The following is a 22,474-nucleotide window of genomic DNA, read 5'->3' on the forward strand; positions in this document are numbered from 1 at the left end:
TTTCCCCTCTTTTTTTTTAAGAACAAGTTGCATCTGGGATTGAGGGGGAAGCACTTTCACTGAATGGCTCCAAATTCAGTCTTTTTTTTTTTTTTTTATCTCTCTGCTTTTTATTTTTTTTTAAAGTTGAAGTGTAATTGTTAAGTCTTTTATTTTCCAACCAAGCAGCTGTTGACACAGATTTCTTAGGAAGTGGCTAAATAAAAATACGGCAGCACTGAAATGAGCAGAAATGGTTGCTCTGTCAAAGACAAGCAGCTGCCAGCGAGTGCGACTTCTGTGCCACAGGTACTGGGTTTTCTTGGATATTCTCACAGCAAGACGTCTGATGAAGCTGCCAGACTAGCCTCATTCTTCCTTTCAACTTTTGAGGTCAGAGGTAAAAGCAGTTGAGTGATTTCACATTGTGCGTTTATCTTCGGTTTTAAACTATTAAATGGTTTTAAAACAATAGCAGTAAAACAGCACCCACAACAAACCTTCACGTATTCGAATGGCCAGTGGGGCTTTATTTTAAAGGAAATCATAGTTCAAATATACAGTATACTAATGCATATATATGGAATTTAGAAAGATGGTAACAATAACCCGGTGTACGAGACAGCAAAAGAGACACTGATGTATAGAACAGTCTTATGGACTCTGTGGGAGAGAGAGAGGGTGGGAAGATTTGGGAGAATGGCATTGAAACATGTAAAATATCATGTATGAAACGAGATGCCAGTCCAGGTTCGATGCACAATACTGGATGCTTGGGGCTAGTGCACTGGGACGACCCAGAGGGATAGTATGAGGAGGGAGGAGGGAGGAGGGTTCAGGATGGGGAACACATGTATACCTGTGGCGGATTCAGTTTGATATTTGGCAAAACTAATACAATTATGTAAAGTTTAAAAATAAAATAAAATTAATTAAAAAAAAAAAAAAGAAACTTGAGTTTCAAACACTGGAAAAAAAAAAAGTACTTTAGTAGTACTTAAATATCTCAGTTGATCAGGGGCCTCAGAAACCACAGTTTAATGAGCTCAGAATCTGAAGGGATATTAATGTATTTTGCTTTGTGCTTTTGTATAACATTGCAAAGAAAGATGATTGCAGTGGGCTTCCTGGGTGGTAAAGAACCCCTATGCAGGACACGTAGAGATTCAGGTTCAATCCCTGAGTTGAGAAGATCCCTTGGAGGAGAGCATGGCAGTCCACTCCAGTACTCTTGCCTGGAGAATCCCATGGACAGAGGAGCCTGGCGGGCTGCAATCCATGGGGTCGCAAAGAGTCGAACACGACTGAAGCGACTCAGCACGCACCTCATGTACGTAGGACAGTCAGCCATAGCTCTGCCTGGGCTCTCAGGGCAGGCAAATAAAAATGGAGGAGGACTTCGGATGTTGAAAGAGGAAATTACCTGCAGGTAATAGAGATTCCCTTCGGAATCCTCTACGTTTTGTGGGGGAAAATAGTTGTTCTAAGCAGGCTTTTGAAGGGGTTTGGAATAGATAGGTGTTTCCTTTTTTGCCTGTCTTGTCTTTGTGTTTCCGGAAAGAAAGTGCCTCCCAGCACGTGTGCACAGGCCAGAAGCACTGGGCAGGGTAGGAAGAATGCACGGTGTGTGCGTGTAAACCCAAGGGATGTGTTCTTGGGGAGATAATATCGGGGGCACACCTTCAGGTGGCCTGATCACTCCCACAGAATTGGAGTTTGACCCATAATAGCATTTTTATTTCTGGTGGTGCCCAGGATAAAGGTTTGAATGGCGTCTCATATCACCGTTGGTCGGGATGTTCTCTGGTTTCGAACAGGATTCCCCTGGCAGTTCAGTCCCTGCTGGATTCACAAAGAACATCCCTGTGGGTCCGAGGACAAGACCTCTCCCAGCCCTCCAGTTCTCCTCTTCCTAAAACAGTATCAGTTTCCTGTGGCAGTGGCAACAGCTTACTTACAGACTTGGCCTCAAAACACAGAAATGAATTCTCTCATAATTCTGGAGGCCAGAAATTTAAGGTCAGAATCGCTGGACTGGAATCAGGATGTCACAGGTCAGTGCTCCTCCGGAGGCTCAGGGGAGATCAGTCCCTTGCCACCTCCAGGTTCTTGGCTGCCAGCATCCCTCCAGTTGTGGCCACATCACTCCATTCTCTGCCTCCTGTGTCTCACTGCCACCTCCTCCTCGGTCTTCAGTCGCCTCCTATACTTCTCTTATAAGGGAAATATTAAAAGTGTTACTCAGTGTCCGACTCTTTGCAACCAACCCATGGACTCCACCAGGCTCCTCTGTCCATGGAATTCTCCAGGCAAGAATACTGAAGTGGGTAGCCATTCTCTCCTCCAGGGGATCTTCCCAGCCCAGGAATCAAACCCCGGTCTCCTGTATTGCAGGCAGATTCTTTATCCTCTGAGCCACCAGGGAACCCCGCTCCTCCTATAAGGACACCTACAATTTCATTTAGTGCCCACTTGTATAATCCAGGATAATCTGTCTCAAGATCCCTAATTTAGTCACATCTGCAAAAACCATTTTTTAGATAAGCTGATATCTAACAGTTCCAGGAATTAGGACCTGATGTCTTTGTGGATTATTATTCAGCTTCCTGTACCCCATTTTCAATACCTGGGATGGCTTTCAGAGAGAGCCAAAGGCTTCAGATTCTGTCCTACAGGAGTCGTTCTATTCTTGAAATTAAATCAAGTGGTTATTGAAAATGCACCACGTGTTGCCTAGGCACAGTGGGAGACAGATATATAAAACTGTGTCTGCCCTGGGATTGTTTGTGATTTTGCTGGAAGGGAAGACGTGCATGTAAAATGAGTCCTGAGAAAAGGGTCATATTAGATCCCAAGAGCCAGGGGTGGTACCGACAGTGGTTGCTCGAGCCCTTGCCTGTGTGCTGGGTGAGGATGGCTCTGTGAGCGTGAGCGCTTGACCCGGGGAGACTCAGACGACCATGTCCACTCACCACATAGCTGTTCCCCATTGCGTTGTTTTCCGCCGCCTCCAGGTCTTTTCCCAAAAGCTGCCTCTTGCAGGAATGCCTTCTTGGATGTCATCTTCTTTCCTGTTGGACTTTGACGCTGCGAGTGTCTATTCTTCAGTATCTTTCTCCAGTAAAATAGCAATTCAGTTTCTTGAATTTTCCTCTGTGTCAGCAAGCACAGTCACTTCTGTAGACCAGTGATACAGAATAAGAATAAAATTTAAGAAATGTAAGTTTACAGGAGAATCCATCTATTACAATATTAGGTTCTATCACTTGGGGAACTTGGAATTTACATGAGTGTCACATATCTCAGTGAAAACCATGATAATATCCCTTTAAAAAATGATGATCTTTTCTGTATATACTTTAAGAGAAACTACATGTCTCTGAGTTGCAGTGCATGATTTTGATAAGAGTCCAGGGTTGTCTGCTGTTGAGTTTTACTCCAGGACCCTGGTTGTCTTCAGTAGATTCACAGAGACAACATGAAAAGATGAGACAAGTCCGAGTTTAAATCCTGGGTCCATCACCATTTAGATCCTGGCTGTGCTGACTGGATGGTGTGAGCAGGTCACTGAATTTTTTCTAAAGCACAATTCTCACATCTTCAAAAGGGGGCTAATAATGGTACCTCCCTCCGGGTTACTAGGATGGTTAAATGAGATAATGAGAAAGTCATGAGAAACGCTGGGCTGGAAGAAGCACAAGCTGGAATCAAGATTGCCAGGAGAAATATCAATAACCTCAGATATGCAGATGATACCACCCTTATGGCTGAAAGTGAAGAAGAACTAAAGAGCCTCTTGATGAAAGTGAAAGAGGAGAGTGAAAAAGTTGGCTTAAAGCTCAACATTCAGAAAACTAACATCATGTCATCTGGTCCCATCACTTCATGGGAAATAGATGGGGAATCACTGGAAACAGTGGCTGACTTTATTTTGGGGGGCTCCAAAGTCACTGCAGATGGTGACTGCAGCTGTGAAATTAAAAGACGCTTACTTCTTGGAAGGAAAGTTATGACCAACCTAGATAGCATATTGAAAAGTAAAGACATTACTTTGTCAACAAAGGTCTGGATAGTCAAGGCTATGGTTTTTCCAGTAGTCATGTATGGATATGAAAGTTGGACTGTGAAGAAAGCTGAGCACCAAAGAATTGATGCTTCTGAACTCTGGTGTTGGAGAAGACTCTTGATAGTCCCTGGGACTGCAAGGAGATTCAACCAGTCCATCCTAAAGGAAATCAGTCGTGGGTGTTCATTGGAAGGACGGATGTTGAAGCTGAAACTCCAATACTTTGGCCACCTGATGCAAAGAGCTGATTCATTTGAAAAGACCCTGATGCTGGGAAAGATTGAAGGTGGGAGGAGAAGGGGACGACAGAGGATGAGATGGTTGGATGGCATCACAAACTCAATGGTCATGGGTTTGGGTGGACTCCAGGAGTTGGTGATAGACAGGGAGGCCTGGCATGCTGCGGTTCATGGGGTCACAAAGAGTCGGACACGACTGAGCAACTGAACTGAAATGAGATAATACATATAAAGTGCTTAGAACATGGCCTTAAAATTTATCTTTTCCTTCTCTCTCCCCTTTTTTCCTTTCCAAAAAAAAAAACAAACGTCTGTGGGCTGGGTGGGTTTATTGGCCCTGATTAGCAACCACCCTAAGTAATCAAATACTGTCCTGCCTGGTCCCTTCTGACAAGGACATGATGACAAATGCGACCTTTCTTGAGATACTGTTTCACCTTGGATATCAACCAAGCTTCTGAATTTCATTTTATATGACAACATCTTCTCATTCTTTTGTTTCCTGGGCTTCTTAAATTGCAGTGTAGTGTGTTTTTTCCAGTAAAAATCAAAATTAAATCAACAAATAGCTCCTTTGCAGCCTATGTCTAGGAGTGACTTGTACCTCGACTGGGGATTGAGTAGCCATCACAGTTAACAACGACAGTGGAATACAGTCATAACCATTATCTTTAATCACGTCTCCACAAGGTGTGCATATATTATTGCTGCTAAACCATAATGTACATGCACACGTGCACCCCCTCTGTGCACGATCAGGCTGACCAAGGCATGTGGCAGGGCCCATCTTGGTTTGAACAACAGTCATCCCGGAGTTGATGATTCTCTTAAAGTTCTTACCTGAATTTTAAGAATGAAAAGATTCCTCCCACGCGGAGATGCTAATTGCTCACACAGCGTGCGCACCCAGCACAGCAAATGACTGGGAAAGGCGCCACATCAGAGCTTTTGTCCATGAGCCATCTTCTGTCCCCTTCACAGGGAGAGTGTCATGGACTGATACGAAAAGCTGTTAGATTTCTTGACTGCAAGATACCAAGGTGTTTTTGTTTTGTTTTGTTTTGGGCACAGATCAGATCAGATCAGTCGCTCAGTCGTGTCCAACTCTTTGCAACCCCATGAATCGCAACACGCCAGGCCTTCCTGTCCATCACCAACTCCCGGAGTTCACTCAGACTCACGTCCATCGAGTCAGTGATGCCATCCAGCCATCTCATCCTCTGTCGTCCCCTTCTCCTCCTGCCCCCAATCCCTCCCAGCATCAGAGTCTTTTCCAATGAGTCAACTCTTCGCATGAGATGGCCAAAGTACTGGAGTTTCAGCTTTAGCATCAATCCTTCCAAAGAAATCCCAGGGCTGATCTCCTTCAGAATGGACTGGTTGGATCTCCTTGCAGTCCAAGGGACTCTCAAGAGTCTTCTCCAACACCACAGTCCAAAAGCATCAATTCTTCGGCGCTCAGCCTTCTTCACAGTCCAACTCTCACATCCATACATGACCACTGGGAAAACCATAGCCTTGACTAGATGGACCTTTGTTGGCAAAGTAATGTCTCTGCTTTTGAATATGCTATCTAGGTTGGTCATAACTTTCCTTCCAAGGAGTAAGCGTCTTTTAATTTCATGGCTGCAGTCACCATCCACAGTGATTTTGGAGCCCAGAAAAATAAAGTCTGACACTGTTTCCACTGTGTCCCCATCTATTTCCCATGAAGTGGTGGGACCGGATGCCATGATCTTCGTTTTCTGAATGTTGAGCTTTAAGCCAACTTTTTCACTCTCTACTTTCACTTTCATCAAGAGGCTTTTGAGTTCCTCTTCACTTTCTGCCATAAGGGTGGTGTCATCTGCATATTTGAGGTGATTGATATTTCTCCCAGCAATCTTGATTCCAGCTTGTGTTTCTTCCAGTCCAGCGTTTCTCATGATGTACTCTGCATATAAGTTAAATAAGCAGGGTGACAGTATACAGCCTTGACAAACTCCTTTTCCTATTTGGAACTAGTCTGTTGTTCCATGTCCAGTTCTAACTGTTGTTTCCTGACCTGAATACAAATTTCTCAAGAGGCAGGTCTGGTATTCCCATCTCTTGAAGAATTTTCCACAGTTTATTGTGATCCACACAGTCAAAGGCTTTGGCATAGTCAATAAAGCAGAAATACATGTTTTTCTGGAACTCTCTTGCTTTTTTGGTGATCCAGCGGATGTTGGCAATTTGATCTCTGGTTCCTCTGCCTTTTCTAAAACCAGCTTGAACATCTGGAAGTTCACGGTTCACATATTGCTGAAGCCTGGCTTGGTTTGAACAACAAATTTGAGAATTTTGAGCATTACTTTACTAGCGTGTGAGATGCGTGCAATTGTGTAGTAGTTTGAGCATTCTTTGGCATTGCCTTTCTTTGGGATTGGATTGAAAACTGACCTTTTCCAGTCCTGTGGCCACTGCTGAGTTTTCCAAATTTGCTGGCATATTGAGTGCAGCACTTTCACAGCATCATCTTTCAGGATTTGGAATAGCTCAACTGAATTCCATCACCTCCACTAGGTTTGTTCATAGTGATGCTTTCTAAGGCCCACTTGACTTCACATTCCAGGATGTCTGGCTCTAGGTCAGTGATCACACCATCGTGATTATCTGGGTCGTGAAGCTCTTTTTTGTACGGTTCTTCTGTGTATTCTTGCCATCTCTTCTTAATATCTTCTGCTTCTGCTAGGTCCATACCATTTCTGTCCTTTATCGAGCTCATCTTTGCATGAAATGTTCCTTTGGTATCTCTGATTTTCTTGAAGAGATCCCTAGTCTTTCCCATTCTGTTGTTTTCCTCTATTTCTTTGCACTGATCGCTGAAGAAGGCTTTCTTATCTCTTCTTGCTATTCTTTGGAACTCTGCATTCAGATGTTTATATCTTTCCTTGTCTCCTTTGCTTTTCGCTTCTCTTCTTGTCACAGCTATTTGTAAGGCCTGCCTAAAAAGAGAAATGGAATATTGTGCACTAATGAATCAAAAACATTTTTCAGTGCCTTTGTATAAATGGGATTTGTTGGTTTCCTTTGGAAAATTTCACTTTGAAGCTAATCTCCATTACTGTGACTTTGAAATGCCCCCGATTGTTTTCTCTGGATAGGTAGGGAAAAACACGGACAGCTTTTACAGATAAGGCCTGAGACAGATATCATCAGGTTATACATAGGTCATAAATGCATTGCTTAGAAAAGCCATCTCCTCCCCTATGCTGCTGGCCTGTCTTAGAGATGGATTGGGATGAGGGTGGTGGAGAGTTTAGAAAAGACCTCTGGCCTTCATACGGTTTTAAGAGTCATGGGTAACTCTTCTCAGTTTTTCTCAGAATGGCATCCAAAGCAAGGCTCAGCTTTGTAGTTTACTCTCAACATGTAATTGTGGTCCCCTTATGCTCTGACGCATAATCCACAGACTGGCTCCTGAAGGAATGGGTGAGGGTGAGCTAGCACTGGGCTAAGAAAGAAGACTTTTTATCCAGCGAAAAGCGAAAGGACATAAGACTCGGTTATACCGTGACTCTTCAGAGAGCGTGCGTGCTGGGTGAGAGCTCACACCTGGGCTCCTTGCCGGCCCTCTGACCTTGCACAGACTGCTTAGCCTTTCCCGGGCTTCGGTCTGCATGCCCATAGCGTGCTTGTCAGGAGGACTGAGGGAGATAAGTGACGTGAAGCACTTAGAATGTGCTGGGCCCAGGGTGAGTGTCCCATACATACTAATTGTAATTGTTGGTTTGTTGCTTCAGATGAATTGTGTCATGCAGACATCCGGGAGGGTTACTACCCTCAGCCTCAGTAGAGTAGAAGTGTTTGCTGCACTTTGTGCCTGAGAAATATATTCAGTTTAATACTCCCTCCCATCTGATGGCCCTGGCACATCTAATGCTCTCCTGGTTCTTTCGGTATGAAAGTTATTGTGCGTTCTCACGCCACCTCTCAGTGTTGCTGTTGTCATCTTCAGCTTTGCTGATGAGGAAACTTAAGTAACTGCATCCAGTCACCATCAAAATATGGTACAGGCTGGGAGCAGAATGAAAGTCAGACAGAGCCACCGCCCCCTCTCTCAGTACTGCTGTACACAGGGTCTGATCCTCAGCGGCTTCCCAGAAGGAGGAGAAAGCTAGGCGGTCTGTGGAAGTCATGCTTTGCACATGGTAATCAAAACAGCCCCTGCTCCACTCGGTTTAGTAAATACGATTGGATTCCAGTGTATTCCGGACTCTGCTGTGTGTGAGAGGCTCCACTGTGATTAAGTGTGATCCAGGGAGTAGAGTTGGGCAGTACACCACCCTGTCTCCTGTTCTAGGTTTTTCTTTCAGTTTCAGATTTAAAATTGGTACATATTGCTTGATTTACAGACTGCTGTTGAAATTTCTGAGTTAATATTTGTGTCCAAAATTGACATGAAGGGCAAGAGAAACAGGTACAGTTAGTTTATCTCTTAAGTTCTGGGAACTGTACACATTTAAGAAGCTTAGAATTACTGTATTTTATAATGGAGGTGATAAGACACAGAAATGTAAGAATTCTCCATGGAATCTAAGATTCCATGGTAAGTTAGGGCCCCAGGTAACTCCTTTACTTCTTCCTTTCAGCTATGTGGGAAAACTCAATGAGAGAACAGATAAAAGCATGCCAGTTTAAAGCTCATTTAAGTGTTTACTTCATATCTGGTTACCTGAGAGTATTCAGTTCCCGGGGCCATTCCTGTAGATTGATACCCACTTCCATGTTCCAGTAATTAATGTTTTAGCCCAGGAATGCAGTCACTGGATGTTTAATTTTGATGAAATCCAAAGCTTTGACCCATGAGAAGGTTAGGAATTACATGGGAATGTAGCTATATTTTTATGTGCCTTTTTTTTATATACCTCCGTACAGTTTATGGCTGTGAACACATAGACCAGCTCGTAGACACTCTCCAATCCACGCCTCTTTCTGGGGAGGGAGGTACCTTGTAGAGTAACAGTGATCTAACGCACTTGTCAGGCATCTCGTTCATTCAGCGTGCTGCTAGTTTTGCACATGGCGTTTCACGCTGATAGTTAAGGAGCTCACTCAAGGTCAGAGGGAGAGCACCGCTCGACAGTTTTGCCAGGGTCCCTGCAACTGCTGATGGGATGCCTGTGCTTTCCAAGCTGGTATCTGCAGATCCCAAGCGGAAAGCAGGAGCATTCCTTCAACCTCAGTTTCACTGAAAGATGTTTGTGGGAAAATCGTAACTTCTATTAAAATAAGCCATGGAACTACCATGGTGGGTAATATGCAGAGTTCTCATTAATATTTAGGATGACCACCTCTTCCGTGAGAGTCGTTAACCCTTGCCCTGCCAGTCCCTGCAGGAGACTTAGCGAAGTGCCCAGCGGTGTGCATTTGGAAAGGTGGCAGGGTGGTGATGTCGGTAGGGGCTCATCGTGGCCCCAGCTAGTGGGAGGTGTTGGCTGAGAAGCTGGGGGTGGCATCAGAGGATAACGGAAGGGGGTTAGTGTTGCTTCTTGCTGCAGTTACTTCATAGATGTCCTGAGCCTTCGTTGTGTAGTCTAGGGATTACTGTTGATGATAGTTTTCTTTAGGATTATGGGTTTAATGTTCTGAACAACCAACACACATAAACAGACTCTTCTCTGTGACTTCTTTATAAGTTGATGAATAGCCTCACTGCAGATCATCTTTATATTAAAAAAAAAAATCCATTTCTAAGCTTAGACTAAGCTTTTTAATTCTTATTTAGCTTTCCTTCAGTCCTTGACATTACATTTCTTTTTCATGTGTTTATTTTTTAAGGGATAATTAGCTTTACCACAGTCCATTCTATTTTTAAAGCTCTTTCCTCTGTACTCCCCTTCGGATGGAACGGGGTTTCTCAGACTGTCTGTGCTGAGCTCTTTGAAATGCAAGTTTTTTGACTGGAGACCAGACGAGTTTCTAAAAATAGCCATTTGTTTATCATTGGCTGATTATTGGCAGGGAATCCCCCCCAAACTCCTCCCATTTCTCAACTGTCAAAATATAAGGCAGTTTAAGCCCATTCTATAATAACCCGCACAAGCCTTCCACACACACTGACATCGGAAGTGTGTGATGGTTTATGAAGCAGGAAGTAACAAGTGGTCATCACCCATTGTCTAGATGAGAAAACTGGTCCAGGGAGAGCTTAGAGCCCGAGGTCATGCTAGTTCCCAAGGAGCCGGCGTCTGGGCCTCTGAGGGTCCTTTTCCCTGGTGCACCACGCCCGTAGTTTAAAACCTGTGCATCGAAGCTGTGTGCTTCTCAAAGTGGTACCTCCTTGGGCTTCCCAGATGGTGCTTGTGGTAAAGAACCCCCCTGCCATTGCAGGAGACACAAGACACTCGAGTTTGATCCCTTTTTCAGGAAGATCCCCAGAAGGAGGGCATGGCAATTCACTTCAGTACCTTTGCCTGGAGAGTCCCATGGACAGAGCCTAGCGGACTACCATCCATAGGGTTAGGGTCACAAAGAGTCGGACATGACTGGGCAGCTTAGCATGCACGCACGCACACTTCCTTTGAGCCGTCGGTGCAGGGCCTACAGTGCAACAAGGTGGGTTTCAGGGCCGGGGTAAGGTGGAGCAGGAGAGGCGTGTAGGGTTCAGAATTCATTACTTTTAGAATATTTATTTATTTGGCTGTGCCAGGTCTTAGTTGCAGCACTCAGGATCTTTGATCTTCGTTGGCATGCGGGATCTATTCCCCTGACCAGGGATCAGACCCGGGTCCTCTGCGTTGGGAGCATGGAGTCTTAGCCACTGGACTACCAGGGAAGTCCTACAGAGGGCAGATTTTAAGTAAACACTTAAATCAGCATGAGCAGCCTCGCTAGTCTCTTCCTGGCTCCGGGGCTAGTGGGTTTTACAAATGACGTGGGTGTGTGTCCACTTCTGGCACGGCGTGGCGAGCCCTTGAGTGTTCATCCCCCGTGACTCTTAGGAAAGTCACAGCCTTCCTCCAGGCTTCCCTTGTGTTGTGAGGCATCAGTAGACTGAAGGCCTGGCGCCCAGGATGCTGCTTCTGCCTTTCGTGGTCTGAGGGATCCAGACTTTTGATGTGACATTGAAGGGCATGTTGGGGGCATTTTTCTCCCCTGTGGTTTTTAACCTAAGGTACGCGCACACTCTCCCCCACACCGTGTTTCTGGGCCTTCCTGGCTTGGACGCCAGCCCCACTGTGTGCTCTGAGTTTGGGCTCTTTACAACATGCTCCCTTGTCTGGAAACATTTCTGGCCCAGAGCTTCAGTTCCTTCCTGTTAACGGCGTAGCTCCTGCTGTTGATCTTAAGCACAGCTCACTCAGGCAAGGAGCTCAGCCTTCAATCTCCGCTTCCTGGGGATTTTCCTGGCAGCCACACAGTGACCTCTGCCTGTCTCTCTGCTTTACCCATTAATTTGGAAATAGTCCTGTGCATGAAGCTTTGCTAGCAGATCTGTCATTTGAAATTCCTTGGGTTGGAGGGAGGCAGGAGAGGGAAATCAACTAGAACTGATGAGGATGGAACTTTTCTTCAAATAAATGATGAAGCCATCCCATCCCATGTCCAGAGTTAGCTGGCCCCTAAGAAGTGCCATGTCGAAACAAAGGAAAGTACTGAAGTCAGAGAAAACTCGTGTTCAGATCTCAGCTTTGCCACTTTCTTGGTATAGAAAGTTAAACTTCTTTTTTCCCTGTTGCTTCAAAAGGGAGGGAGTTGAAAAATGAATACCAGATCATAAGAACCTTCCTACAGAATTACCCAAAAGATACCGTGAGCGCCTGCGGAATGAGTACAGGGGAGGGAAGTGGACTTGCACACCGGTTCTCAACCGGGGGCACTTGTGCCATCCACCCCCACCCCAAGACATGACCGTTTGTGGAGTCATTTCCGATGGTCATGACTCGGGGGCTGGGGTTGCTTTTGCGTGTTACAGATGTTGTGGGTAAAAGCCAGGTGTTTCTGAAACCCTGTAATGCATAGAATAGAGACACTCCCCTCCCCAACAAAGTATTATATAGCTCCAAATGCCAGCGATGCTGAGGGTGAAAAGTCCTAGGTTATTGAATCTAATTGTCCCATCTAATACCCAGTGACTATGCAAAATACAGTCATTACTATCCATGGTTTACAGATGAGAAAATCGACCTTTGTTGTTAAGAAACTTGCCTGTGGCTATTCAGCAGTTTCTAGATAGACATGGGACATTAGGTATATATGGGTCCGAAGTCTTCAGCCAACCCAGTGAGCTTCTAATCCCTGATGATGTTCAAAACCAGGCCGGGTGAGCAGCCACTTGAGGGATGGACAGAGAGGTGAGTCTCAGATATTTTTCAGTAAATGACTTTTGAGGTCCCTCCCAAAAGGAGGGATCCCAGATCACTTTCTCCGATTCTGTTTTGAAATGGGACTTGTCTTTTTAGCCCCAGCATTAGAATGCCGAGCAGATAGCCCTTGGCCCTGACCAGCGAGACCTCTGTGCTTTGTCCGAGCACCCGTGGGTCTTGCTCCTGTTACTCTCCCAGCCCTATCAGCAGAGGGTTCCATCCAGGGGCGGCCAGAAACCCACCCCCACCCCATCTCACCCACATTCCGGGCCCAGGCATGTGTAAATCAATCCAGCTGGTTCTCATCTGGGAGCACAGCAGAGGCACAAAGGAAGGGAGACTGCATTTATTATCAGTTTGCTAATCAGTGTAATTCTACCAGTGTCAAGGGAATCACAGTTGCTCTTTTGAGAAGAAGGAGAACCAAGAGATTTACTCACCGGTTGTCAGCCCAGGCCTCAAATAAGCGTGAGCTGAGAGCTTTTAAAACTCACCTGGGTTGGGGCCTCTGCTCGAAATGCAGTTGTCTCAGGTGAGGCCTGGGGAGCAGGGATTCAGGAGCCTCCCAGGAGATGGTAACGTCCAACCAGGCCAGGAGCCCCTGGTCAACTGCACTCCTTCTGCTCAGGGGGGCTTCACTCAGGTACTGTGGCTGGTACTCTGTCCTGAAGAGAGGACCAGGAGGAGGAGGTGGCGTTAGGCCTTGCTTTCCAGGATGTCCTTCCAGGTTATAACGAGGAGAAGAGGGGACCCCTCTCTGGTCTTAAATTCACACCTACTGGGATCTTAAATGGACATTTCTCCTCATCCTTCCAATTCCTTATTTTAAATGGTATAATGTAAAGGTACAAGTAAATATTTGCTTCATTTTTTCACAAAGCTTTGAAGGTTTCCTCTCCAGGCTATTGTTCTCAACAGTGTAGTGTGCAAAGGAGAAGCTTTTTCGTTTTTATGGCTGCATTCCTGCGCCCTGAAGGAGGAAGCTTTAGATACTTAGATACTTAATGAGCTTTAGATACTTAATGAGGGAAACTTTTTAAATAACCACCTAGTTAATGGCCTGACTTTATAATCAACTGTATGCTTTAAAGTCTAGTCGCCAAACGTTTTTTGCTCAGTAAACCTTAATAAATAATTCTGAAGAACTGTTTCTCACACATGTTTTAAGATTACATCTATTATTTATCAGTAACTCAATAAGTTATTAGTCAAGTAGTTGCAAAAGATGTAATTTTTAGTATATGAAGTATTGTGTGCGAGCTTTAAATATATTTCATAACATATCCAGTATTTTGGTTTCCTCATCTTGTGATCACAGACCCAGCTCTTTTTATGGAAAATAGCTGCCATAAAATTGAATTAACCAAATCAGAGCTTATTGCTAAACCTGAGCCAGCCATATCAGGCTTATTACCTGTCACTTAAACATCTGATTTCATCTCTTAAACAAGAGAATTAGTCGGATGGATTGTAAACGTGCAAGGCATTGTCATTCTGTGGGCCCCTCTTCCAGGGAAGGTAGGGGTCTCTCTCCTGTGCCCTCAGCTTGGGAGCTGTGCCTTTTCAAACTGTCCTTCGTTTTGGTTTCAGAGGTTTTTATACCCAGCAAATTGCGCCCTGGTGGGATTAGGAAGGGTGAGAAGCACACCTCTCTTTGGAAAGCAGGAGAAGGGAGTTGAGATTTAGGAAGGGCAAGGCAGCAGGAGACAGAGGCTGTTTTCAGGCAGATTGAGTGTAGGGAATGGCACCCCACTCCAGTACTCTTGCCTGGAAAATCCCATGGACGGAGGAGCCTGGTAGGCTGCAGTTCATGGGGTCGCTAAGAGTCGGACACGACTAAGCGACTTCACTTTCACTTTTCACTTTCCTCCATTGGAGAAGGAAATGGCAACCCACTCCAGTATTCTTGCCTGGAGAATCCCAGGGATGAGGGAGCCTGGTGGGCTGCCGTCTATGGGGTCGCACACAGCTGGACACGACTGAAGCGACTTAGCAGCAGCAGCAGAGTGTAGGGAAAAGGCCATTTGGAGGGGTTGAGAAAATGATTTCTCTAAAACTGTCCCCGCCTGGGTCCCCCGCAAAGTCTTCGTTTATCTTCAGGAGTCTGCCTGCTGCAGTCTGAAGAGATCAGCTTTGGGGCAGAGGGAAGGGATCAGTAAAAGAATGAGGAGTAGTAGTCAGCTCCTTGCCATTTCTCTTCCAAACCTATAGTTTACTCATTTCACTTTCATTTTAAAATACAGGTAAAGAGAGAAGAATGCATATAAGAATATGAACATGACTGTTCGTAGAGTATGTTCCTTGGGAGTTTACAGATTGCAGGGACTGTATCTGGCAAATGTAAGCTGAGAGGGTTTGGAGTTGGGGTCTGCAACACATCAAACTGAGGCCTTCTGGGGGTGGGGAAGCCTGCATGGAGTGTGAGGTTAGCCCTGTGCTGCATGGACCCCGCAGCCACCCTGCCTGGGTTCACCTTCTGGCTGCTACTCTACTAGATCAGTGACCTGGGGCAGGTTTCTCAACCTGCCAGAAACAGTTTCTGACACATGATTGATGAGCTGCATGTAAGCTTATTATTCTCTGCAGTCTTGAAGTTCCCAGAGTACTGGGAACTCTGCAGTCTTGAAGTTCCCAGAGTACTGGGAACTCTCCCCCAGGCAGTCTTTGATAGAGTCCATTGGCCAGAGACGGGCTTTCAGCCAAAATGCAGCCAATGCAGAAAGAGACTCATCAGGACTACCTGGGATGCCAGAGCTCCAGGGGAGTCAGTCAGTGTCCTGTGTAAGCCTGTTTATCTCCATTTCAGAGTCATCACTCATTAAAATTCCAAGAAAGATACCACACTGCACTTATGTTCCATGTGATCTGTTTTTGCTTGAGGACAATATTCCACAGGCCAAACTATTGTCGGCCAAGCAAGGAGACAGACTGCTGGTTCCAAATGCCTCCAAGTATGAGGAAGACCTTTGACCAGTAAACTTGTTAATGAAATCAAACTATAGAAGCGGCATTGAACCCATGTGTCCCTAGGCCCACTTCCTTCTATCACTTGACCATTCTTTTACCCTGCATCCTGGTTACTGAAGGTACCTGTGAATCAGATAATTAAATCAGTTTATTGGTACTAAGTTCACAGGTAAAGTACAGAATCCAGAATTATCTTTACTTTCTCTTGTTCTTTATGCATTTAATCTGTCGTTAAAATTGCTTGCAGAAAAACTGATTTTTAAACTTCTCCAGAGAAGGAATGAGACCCTTACCCTGCGAAGAATCACTATATCCTGAAATCTTGAGAAATGAAAACAGCTTTGCATGATCAGATCAGAAGCGCAAAGTGAAACAGTATCGTGTCATTAAATGAACCCAGTGGCACATTTTCCTTTTAACTTTGAAGTTTAATGTCAGGTCAGTTTGCTCTGTAACAGGTAGAATATATGTGAATGTTTATCTTATCGCAGCAGGTCATAGTCATTAAAAATTGATACTTTATTCAGCAAACTTACCATTCCTTTCACAAGGAACGACAGTGATGCCCAAGATTTTCTTCAGGGGCATTTTTGACAGAGATCAGTTAGCCTTATAGGAACCTGTCAGGGCCGTTGGTGGGGAGCTGTTATGCAGCTGGGCAGCTCTGAGGCACATGTGAGAGAGCACCAGGCCAGGCCCCAGGCCGTGGAGGGGTGTCTGGCTGTGGCCACCTCCCTTCTTTGAAATGACACACACCTGTAGACCGCAGCCTGTGTTACCAAGCACGTCTGGGCTGGAGGGGCCCTGTGGGGCTGATGCCCCCACACCCCATAGGCAGCCCTTCTGCCCTGGGTGGGAGGCACCCCCAAGCCCCGCCATGCCTCTCCCCATCCCTGGCCTTTGCCTCCACTGACTTCCAGGATTGCCTTTGTCACGTCCCAGCCATTGCTCTCCCTGTGGCCATATACTGACCGTGACAGTGGCTCCCACGGGCACAGCGGTCAGGACCTCACAGGGATCACTGTACTTGCTCCCTGGTCACACATTGAACAGCCTCCAAGCTGTCCAGGATGGTCTGGGAGAGGGATGCTGTGAACCAGCAGCCCCACCCTGGGACCCCCACGTGGTCCAGCCCCTCGCCTGGTCTCATCTGAACAACTCAGCTCTTCCTGAACACCTCCCTCAGAGTCCTCTCCTCCAGTCAGTTCGCCCTCCCGCTGGCCGTGGACCTTTCTAAACGCAGTCCTCGCCAGTTTTTCCCTCCCTCACGTCCTCGTGTGTCCTCTAGCCCCAGGGTGCCGTGCTCCCCATCACCGCGTGGGGCCACATCACCTCCCCTCCGCCCCTAGGCCCCCCTTACCCTGATCTTCTCTTCAGGCCCCCGAGCCTCTCCCCAGATCCAGCTTTTCAGCATCCTCTTTCCACCCCGATCTGTCCCCCTGGCAGCCTCCTGCTTCTGACCCCGCGTAAAGATGTCCTCCGTTGTGAGGTCACGCCTGCCCTTGACCCCGGATAGAATCGGTCACTTCCGGGCCCCCTGCCCCGCCCCCATCCCTGCTGCCGTCCATTCGTGTCTCTGAAGTGTGGTCGCCATGGCCGCCGTATGTGGTGGCTACAAAGCACTTGAAACCCAGATGGTCCAGAGCGAGGTGTGCTGTAGGCAAGAAACCTACGCCAGATTTCAAAGTCTTCGTTAATGGTCTTTATGTTGATTATGTGTTGAGATGATAATGTTTTGAATATCTTGGGTCAACTAAAAATACATCCTTAGAATTAATTCTACCTGTTTATTTTTCTCAAACGGGACTTAACAAGTTTTCGCGTTCTAGGTGTGGCTCCTGTTTCGTTTCTCGAGCGCAGGGCCAATTAGCTTCCATCCCTAGGTGGTGAGGGCACCAACTCTGTGCCTTTCAGGCCGGGCACAGTGGAGTGACCCCCTGCTTGAAGTGACCTCAGCAGAGCTGCTCACATTTCATGCGTCTGGTTCCCAAGTCTCTTCCCCAGTGTTTGTACTCCCAGAGTTTATTGGATCGTAAGTTCATAGTATCAGGTTTGGCAGAAGGCTGTAATTCCTGTGGCCCTCAGCTGAACCCTGGCCTGGAAGATGCTCACCCTTGGAGTGGGGGGAGGACTGGCCTGTGCCCTTGAGCTTCCTCCATCATCACCACCCCTCCCCCAGAGGGAGGGGAGACGTCAAGCCCATCTGAAGCAGGACACCCCTGGAGAAGCCGGGAGCCCCGGAGCCTCCAGGGCTCTGGCTTCTCAGCCCAGTTTGCCTTGATCTGGTCATGCTCCTCGTTGAAGCCAGGCCTTCTGCTCAGCTGGTGTAGTCTTTGCCAGCGGGATGGTTCTTTGCTCTCTCCCGACCTCTCTTCTTGAATTCTGAATTTCAAGCAGTGTGTCCCTTAAAATAGAGGTGCTCATGACCATGCATCCAGCCAGCAAGGTTTGGTTTTGCTCGCCTACCCAGCGTGAGTTTACGGGAGCCTATAAAAGTCCTGCGAGTTTGCTCTGACATCTTGTTGATGGGGAGGTCTTGTTTGTTGTTAGAAATAAGAGCCGGCGTCTCCAGGACACACCCTGTTCTGTTTTAGTGAATGGGAGGTTTCAGCCCTGACCTCTAAAAACTAAATGGCAGAGAGGCTGGTAGGGTTAAAATGGTATGCAAAAAAATCCCTTTTGCTTGGATTTTGTGTTCTGGTGCATGTCGAGTGGATTTTGGTAAGAGCACGTGTGTTCAGGGGCTGTCATCAGTATACCTTTTTATTTATTTTTTTGGTGGAATGCCACCTGGCTGTTTGATTAAGGTAACTTTGACCATGTATTTTGAAACAATTCAAAGTCAGAAAGGCTTGGAAGTCAGAGGCACCAGGTGGTAAAATGTTGGACCGTGTGGTGCGTGGGGTGGGTGGAACCAAACTCATGCTCTTTTCCTAAACTGCGGCAGCTCTGCTCTCAGAGGACAGACACTGGAGTGCATGGAGGATGTGTAAGAAAGGATATTCCTCCATCCTTTCGGACGTGACGGCAAAGGCGTCTCATGCTCCCTTGAGGAATGAGACAGCACCGTAAATTCAGTACATCTCCACTTCCAGGTGACTCTGCAGACAGTAGACTGTTGAGAGTCACTACGTTTGTGACGTTTTGTCTAAAAGCTTTTGCAAAAGTTTGCCAAGCCATTCATTATTTAAATAATTCAAAGTACATGCTTCAGAAGTCACTCTAAAAATAGAACCTGTTTCCCTGTCTGGTCGGGCTGTGTGCCTCACCAGGAAGCAGTGTTTACTGGTTTAGCAGCAAAACAAAGGTTGTTTTTCTGTCTCGCTATTTAGAGCTGGGAGGTTTACCTTGATTTATAATATATGAAGATCTAATCTTTCCATAAGGCTTCCCTGGTTGCTCAGTGGTAAAGAATATGCCTGTCAAGACAGGAGACTCAGGTTGGATCCCTGGGTCAGAAAAGGTCCCCTGGAGAAGGAAGTGGCAACTGACTCCAGTATTCTTGCCTGGGAAATCCCATGAACAGAGGAGCCTGGCGGGGCTATAGTTTATGGGATCGCAAAAGAGTTGGACATGACTTAGCAACTAAACAACAATCTTTCCATGTCTTTACTCTTAAATTCCTTTTCTGTGGCTGATGCCTGGTTCCTCTCTACTTCTCTTGCATTTGTCTTGAGAAATTCTCAGGATAGTTTTCTTATCACTCCTTAATGATTTCTGTGACATTGGTAGCACTGGATGGTTTTCATTGGCCAATATTGAGTAGCTTTCAAACTTGTGATTGTGGCAGGGCATAATAAATGAATTTTACAAAACAATTTAGGACATGCATTCATATATGTATGTAACTGAAACAGATTACTTGAAACAGTACTTATATTTCCTGTGAGACTCTTAATATTTTCTATTCCATTACACTGATGCTTCTTATGAATTACTAGTGCGATTGCAACTCACAATTAAAAACAAAAACACTGCCTTCACGTATAGCTCCTATGTTACTTGCGGGTCATTCTGCCTTCTGAGAATCACCGGTCCTTTCTGATACAGCCTTTCCTGAAAAGCCTTCCTGCTGACCCAAGCTTTTCCTGCCAGCACCCCTCACTTTCAAGGCTCTTCTCCCCACAGAGTCCCCCTGCTCCCCTGCAGCCTGGATGTGAAACGCACAGCCCTAACCTAGTGCTTGCATGGTGACCTCTGGTCATCAGTACATAGTAAGATTCAGATCACATCCTTCAAGTGCAGTGCCAACCTGAAGACCAGCCGTCTGTGTTGTTTCTTGAATGGGTGTTTTCTTTGAGAAATTGACGCTCGTTTATTTTGTGAGGACAGCTAATCCTGGTGTCCAGTTCAAGGCTGGGAGCTCCCGCCCAGTATGCACCAGAAGAAATATCTGAGGGCTGCATTGGGGTTTCCCTGGAGCTGCTGTGATGGTCCCCAGGCTTCGGGGCCCAGTGGCAGTCCCACACACCTCTCCATGGACATCGGACCCTTGTCTGTTCTTATTTAAAAAGGAACAGTTATTTTAAAGGGGCATGGGGGAGAGTGGGCCTATATGTAGTTAATCATCATTTGGAGCACAAACTCTGAGATAGTGTCTGGTATATTTCACTTTTCTAGTAATGGAATATAGATTTTTGTTTCCCCTTATGCGACACATCTCAAGGGCTCCAGTTTGCATTGTCATTACCTTGGGAAAATATTTGATGGCTTGTCAGAAGGGAACATTTATAATTGTGTTTCCAGCCTGCACATTTTCAGCCTCTGGAACAGCATGACAGGTAATTGAGGTTGAAATCGACAGCATTTACCACTTTAAAATGAGCACAAGAAATGCCAGTGTGCACTGTGTGAAGTGGATACTACTTTGGTTTTTGTACTTCCGTCTACAGGGTCCACAGAGTCAGACACGACTGAAGCGACTTAGCAGCAGCAGCAGCAGGGTTGGCAGGGGAACTTCCCAGGTGGCTCAGCAGTAAAGAACCCACCTGCCAATGCAGGAGATGCACGTTCAATCCCTGGGTGGGGAAGATGCCTTGGAGAAGGAAATGGCAGCCCACTCCAGTATTCTTGCCTGGGAAATCCCATGGACAGAGGAGCCTGGCGGGCTACAGTCCATGGGATCACTAAAGAGTTGGACACGACTGAATAAATAACAACAAGGGTTAACATGATGCTTGGTGGAAGTCATTTTATAATGGGAACTATTTAAATGATTTGAATATTGTGTTTTCATAACATGGCTGCAGGTCATCTTGTGGCAGTGGTGACCTCAGGATGTTGTGATGACCTCAAACCTTGGCTCTCCAGGGCCCGCAGGTGGGGGCCCTGCTGTATCAGCACGCCCTGGTGTCCTGGAAATGGCCCTGCTTCTCATTTTGGCGCAGAGGCCGCGCATTTTGACTCTCTGGTCGCTCCTAGCACTCCTCAGTAGTGATATCGGAGGCACGTTTTATCACCGGTGTAGTGTTACTAATCTAAATATTCTACACTGCTTGAAATGTCTGTAGTTCTGGCAATAGTGGGATGTTTTGAAACCTAGATCTCACCAGCATGTTCCAGTGACCAGTGAATCACTTGTTTAAGCCAATTCCTCTGGACCATGTGCTGTTCTATACACTTGATCCCCATTTTATTTTTAAAATGATTTTATTACCGTTACCCTTGATGTAAACCAGAAAATAAGAGCCTTGTGTTTAATGGTGAGGTTGCCTCGTCATCTTCTGTTATAGGAATTGTTGCGTTTCTTTTTATTTTTTAATGTAACAAGAAAGATTGTTAAGGTACAAGTGAAGCCATCTAGCTTTGCAGCGAGTACCATGGGGATCCATAAAACTGCTCCTTTGAGGCATGGAGCCAAGTTGGAACAAGAGGTTTTGTTAAAGATAACATGCCAGATGGGCATTTTAGGCAGAACCATCCTCCCCAAAGCTTCATATACTGTGCTGTCATCAAAGTCCCTTCTCATCCACACTGTTGAGAGCCAGCATCCTGATGGAGAAGCCCAAGGCTGGTGCCCAGCCAAGTTGTCCTGCTGTTACCGAGATGCAGGACAAAGTATTGGTTAACAGCCCAGACTCTGGAACCAGTCTACCCAGCTAGGAACTTCTCTGGTCTCTGGGTTCCCCATCTGTAAAATGGGCATAATAATCGTGCCCATCCACTCCAGCTGCTCACTGAGGATTTGGCGTGCCCTTGATGCAGCACCTGCTTTGCTACTGTAGCCCTTAGGGGCCAGCACCTGCCTCTAGTTCAGATGGTGAGCTCATCTGATGGGTTTAGAAGTCTAACATCTCCCTCGGAAAACAGTGCAGGCATGTGGATGTTTTGTGAATTTTTGTGACAATGTACTTTAAGTTAACAATTGATAGGGTAGCCAAAGAGAGCAGATTATGAAACAGAGCTCTGGGATCAAACTGTCTCCTTCTGATGGTGGCCTCCCCGAGTCCTTTTCCTTCATAGCACCAGCACCAGTAGCCGGCCAGGAGAGGGACAAGCGTAGAACCTCATCACTCTCATTAGGTAGACACACAGTCTATAGTCAGGAGGCAGACAGCTCTGAGTTTCTATTAGTGGAATTAACTGACATACACAATTAAATCAGCCACATTCAGAATAGGACTGCTCCCTAACTGTCTGGACAGTGAAGATGTCTGTGCTGACTGTTGCTTGTTAAGAGGTACATCTTTGGCACCTCACGGCCTTGTGCATGGTGGGCGGAGGCAGATGCATCTGAGGAAATAGAAGAAAACAGAGCCTCATCAGAAGGGTGGGGACTCTTCTCAGGCTTTGGCACACTCAGCCAGTGGTGATGTTGATCTTTCGTTACCCTTCACGTAATCTAGAGGAGATAGACAGCTTTCTAGTCAATCAGATTTTTTAAATTACTTAAA

At 46.1% G+C, this 22,474-nt stretch overlaps 1 protein-coding gene and 1 long non-coding RNA gene across 19 annotated transcripts in view; one reads left to right on the plus strand and one right to left on the minus strand.

Moving 5' to 3' along the window:
• The window catches only part of NEDD4L (NEDD4 like E3 ubiquitin protein ligase), a 381,755-nt gene that overhangs the window by 268,404 nt on the left and 90,877 nt on the right, over window positions 1-22,474 (plus strand). For 3 of the 17 annotated variants that reach the window (XM_061400320.1, XM_061400321.1, XM_061400326.1), the window contains exon 1: window positions 17,077-17,230. The exons of the other annotated variants lie outside the window; for them this stretch is intronic. In XM_061400320.1, coding sequence (XP_061256304.1) covers window positions 17,174-17,230 — 57 coding nt within the window. In that variant the 5' untranslated portion in view covers window positions 17,077-17,173. Of the gene's footprint in view, window positions 1-17,076; window positions 17,231-22,474 lie in introns of those variants that run through there. 17 annotated transcript variants of the gene reach the window in all.
• LOC133237787 (uncharacterized) lies at window positions 1,513-17,058 on the minus strand. Of its 2 annotated transcripts, XR_009733354.1 has the most exons (5): window positions 16,942-17,058; window positions 13,109-13,279; window positions 2,952-3,156; window positions 1,938-2,192; window positions 1,513-1,821 (listed from the first exon to the last, which is right to left on the minus strand). It is a non-coding gene; the product is annotated as an uncharacterized LOC133237787 (long non-coding RNA). The 2 variants fall into 2 exon arrangements; XR_009733353.1 differs by having other exon boundaries at window positions 1,513-2,192; window positions 16,942-17,057.

The sequence above is a fragment of the Bos javanicus genome, chromosome 24 (genome assembly GCF_032452875.1).
Source record: "Bos javanicus breed banteng chromosome 24, ARS-OSU_banteng_1.0, whole genome shotgun sequence".
NCBI classification, from domain to species: Eukaryota; Metazoa; Chordata; class Mammalia; order Artiodactyla; family Bovidae; genus Bos; species Bos javanicus.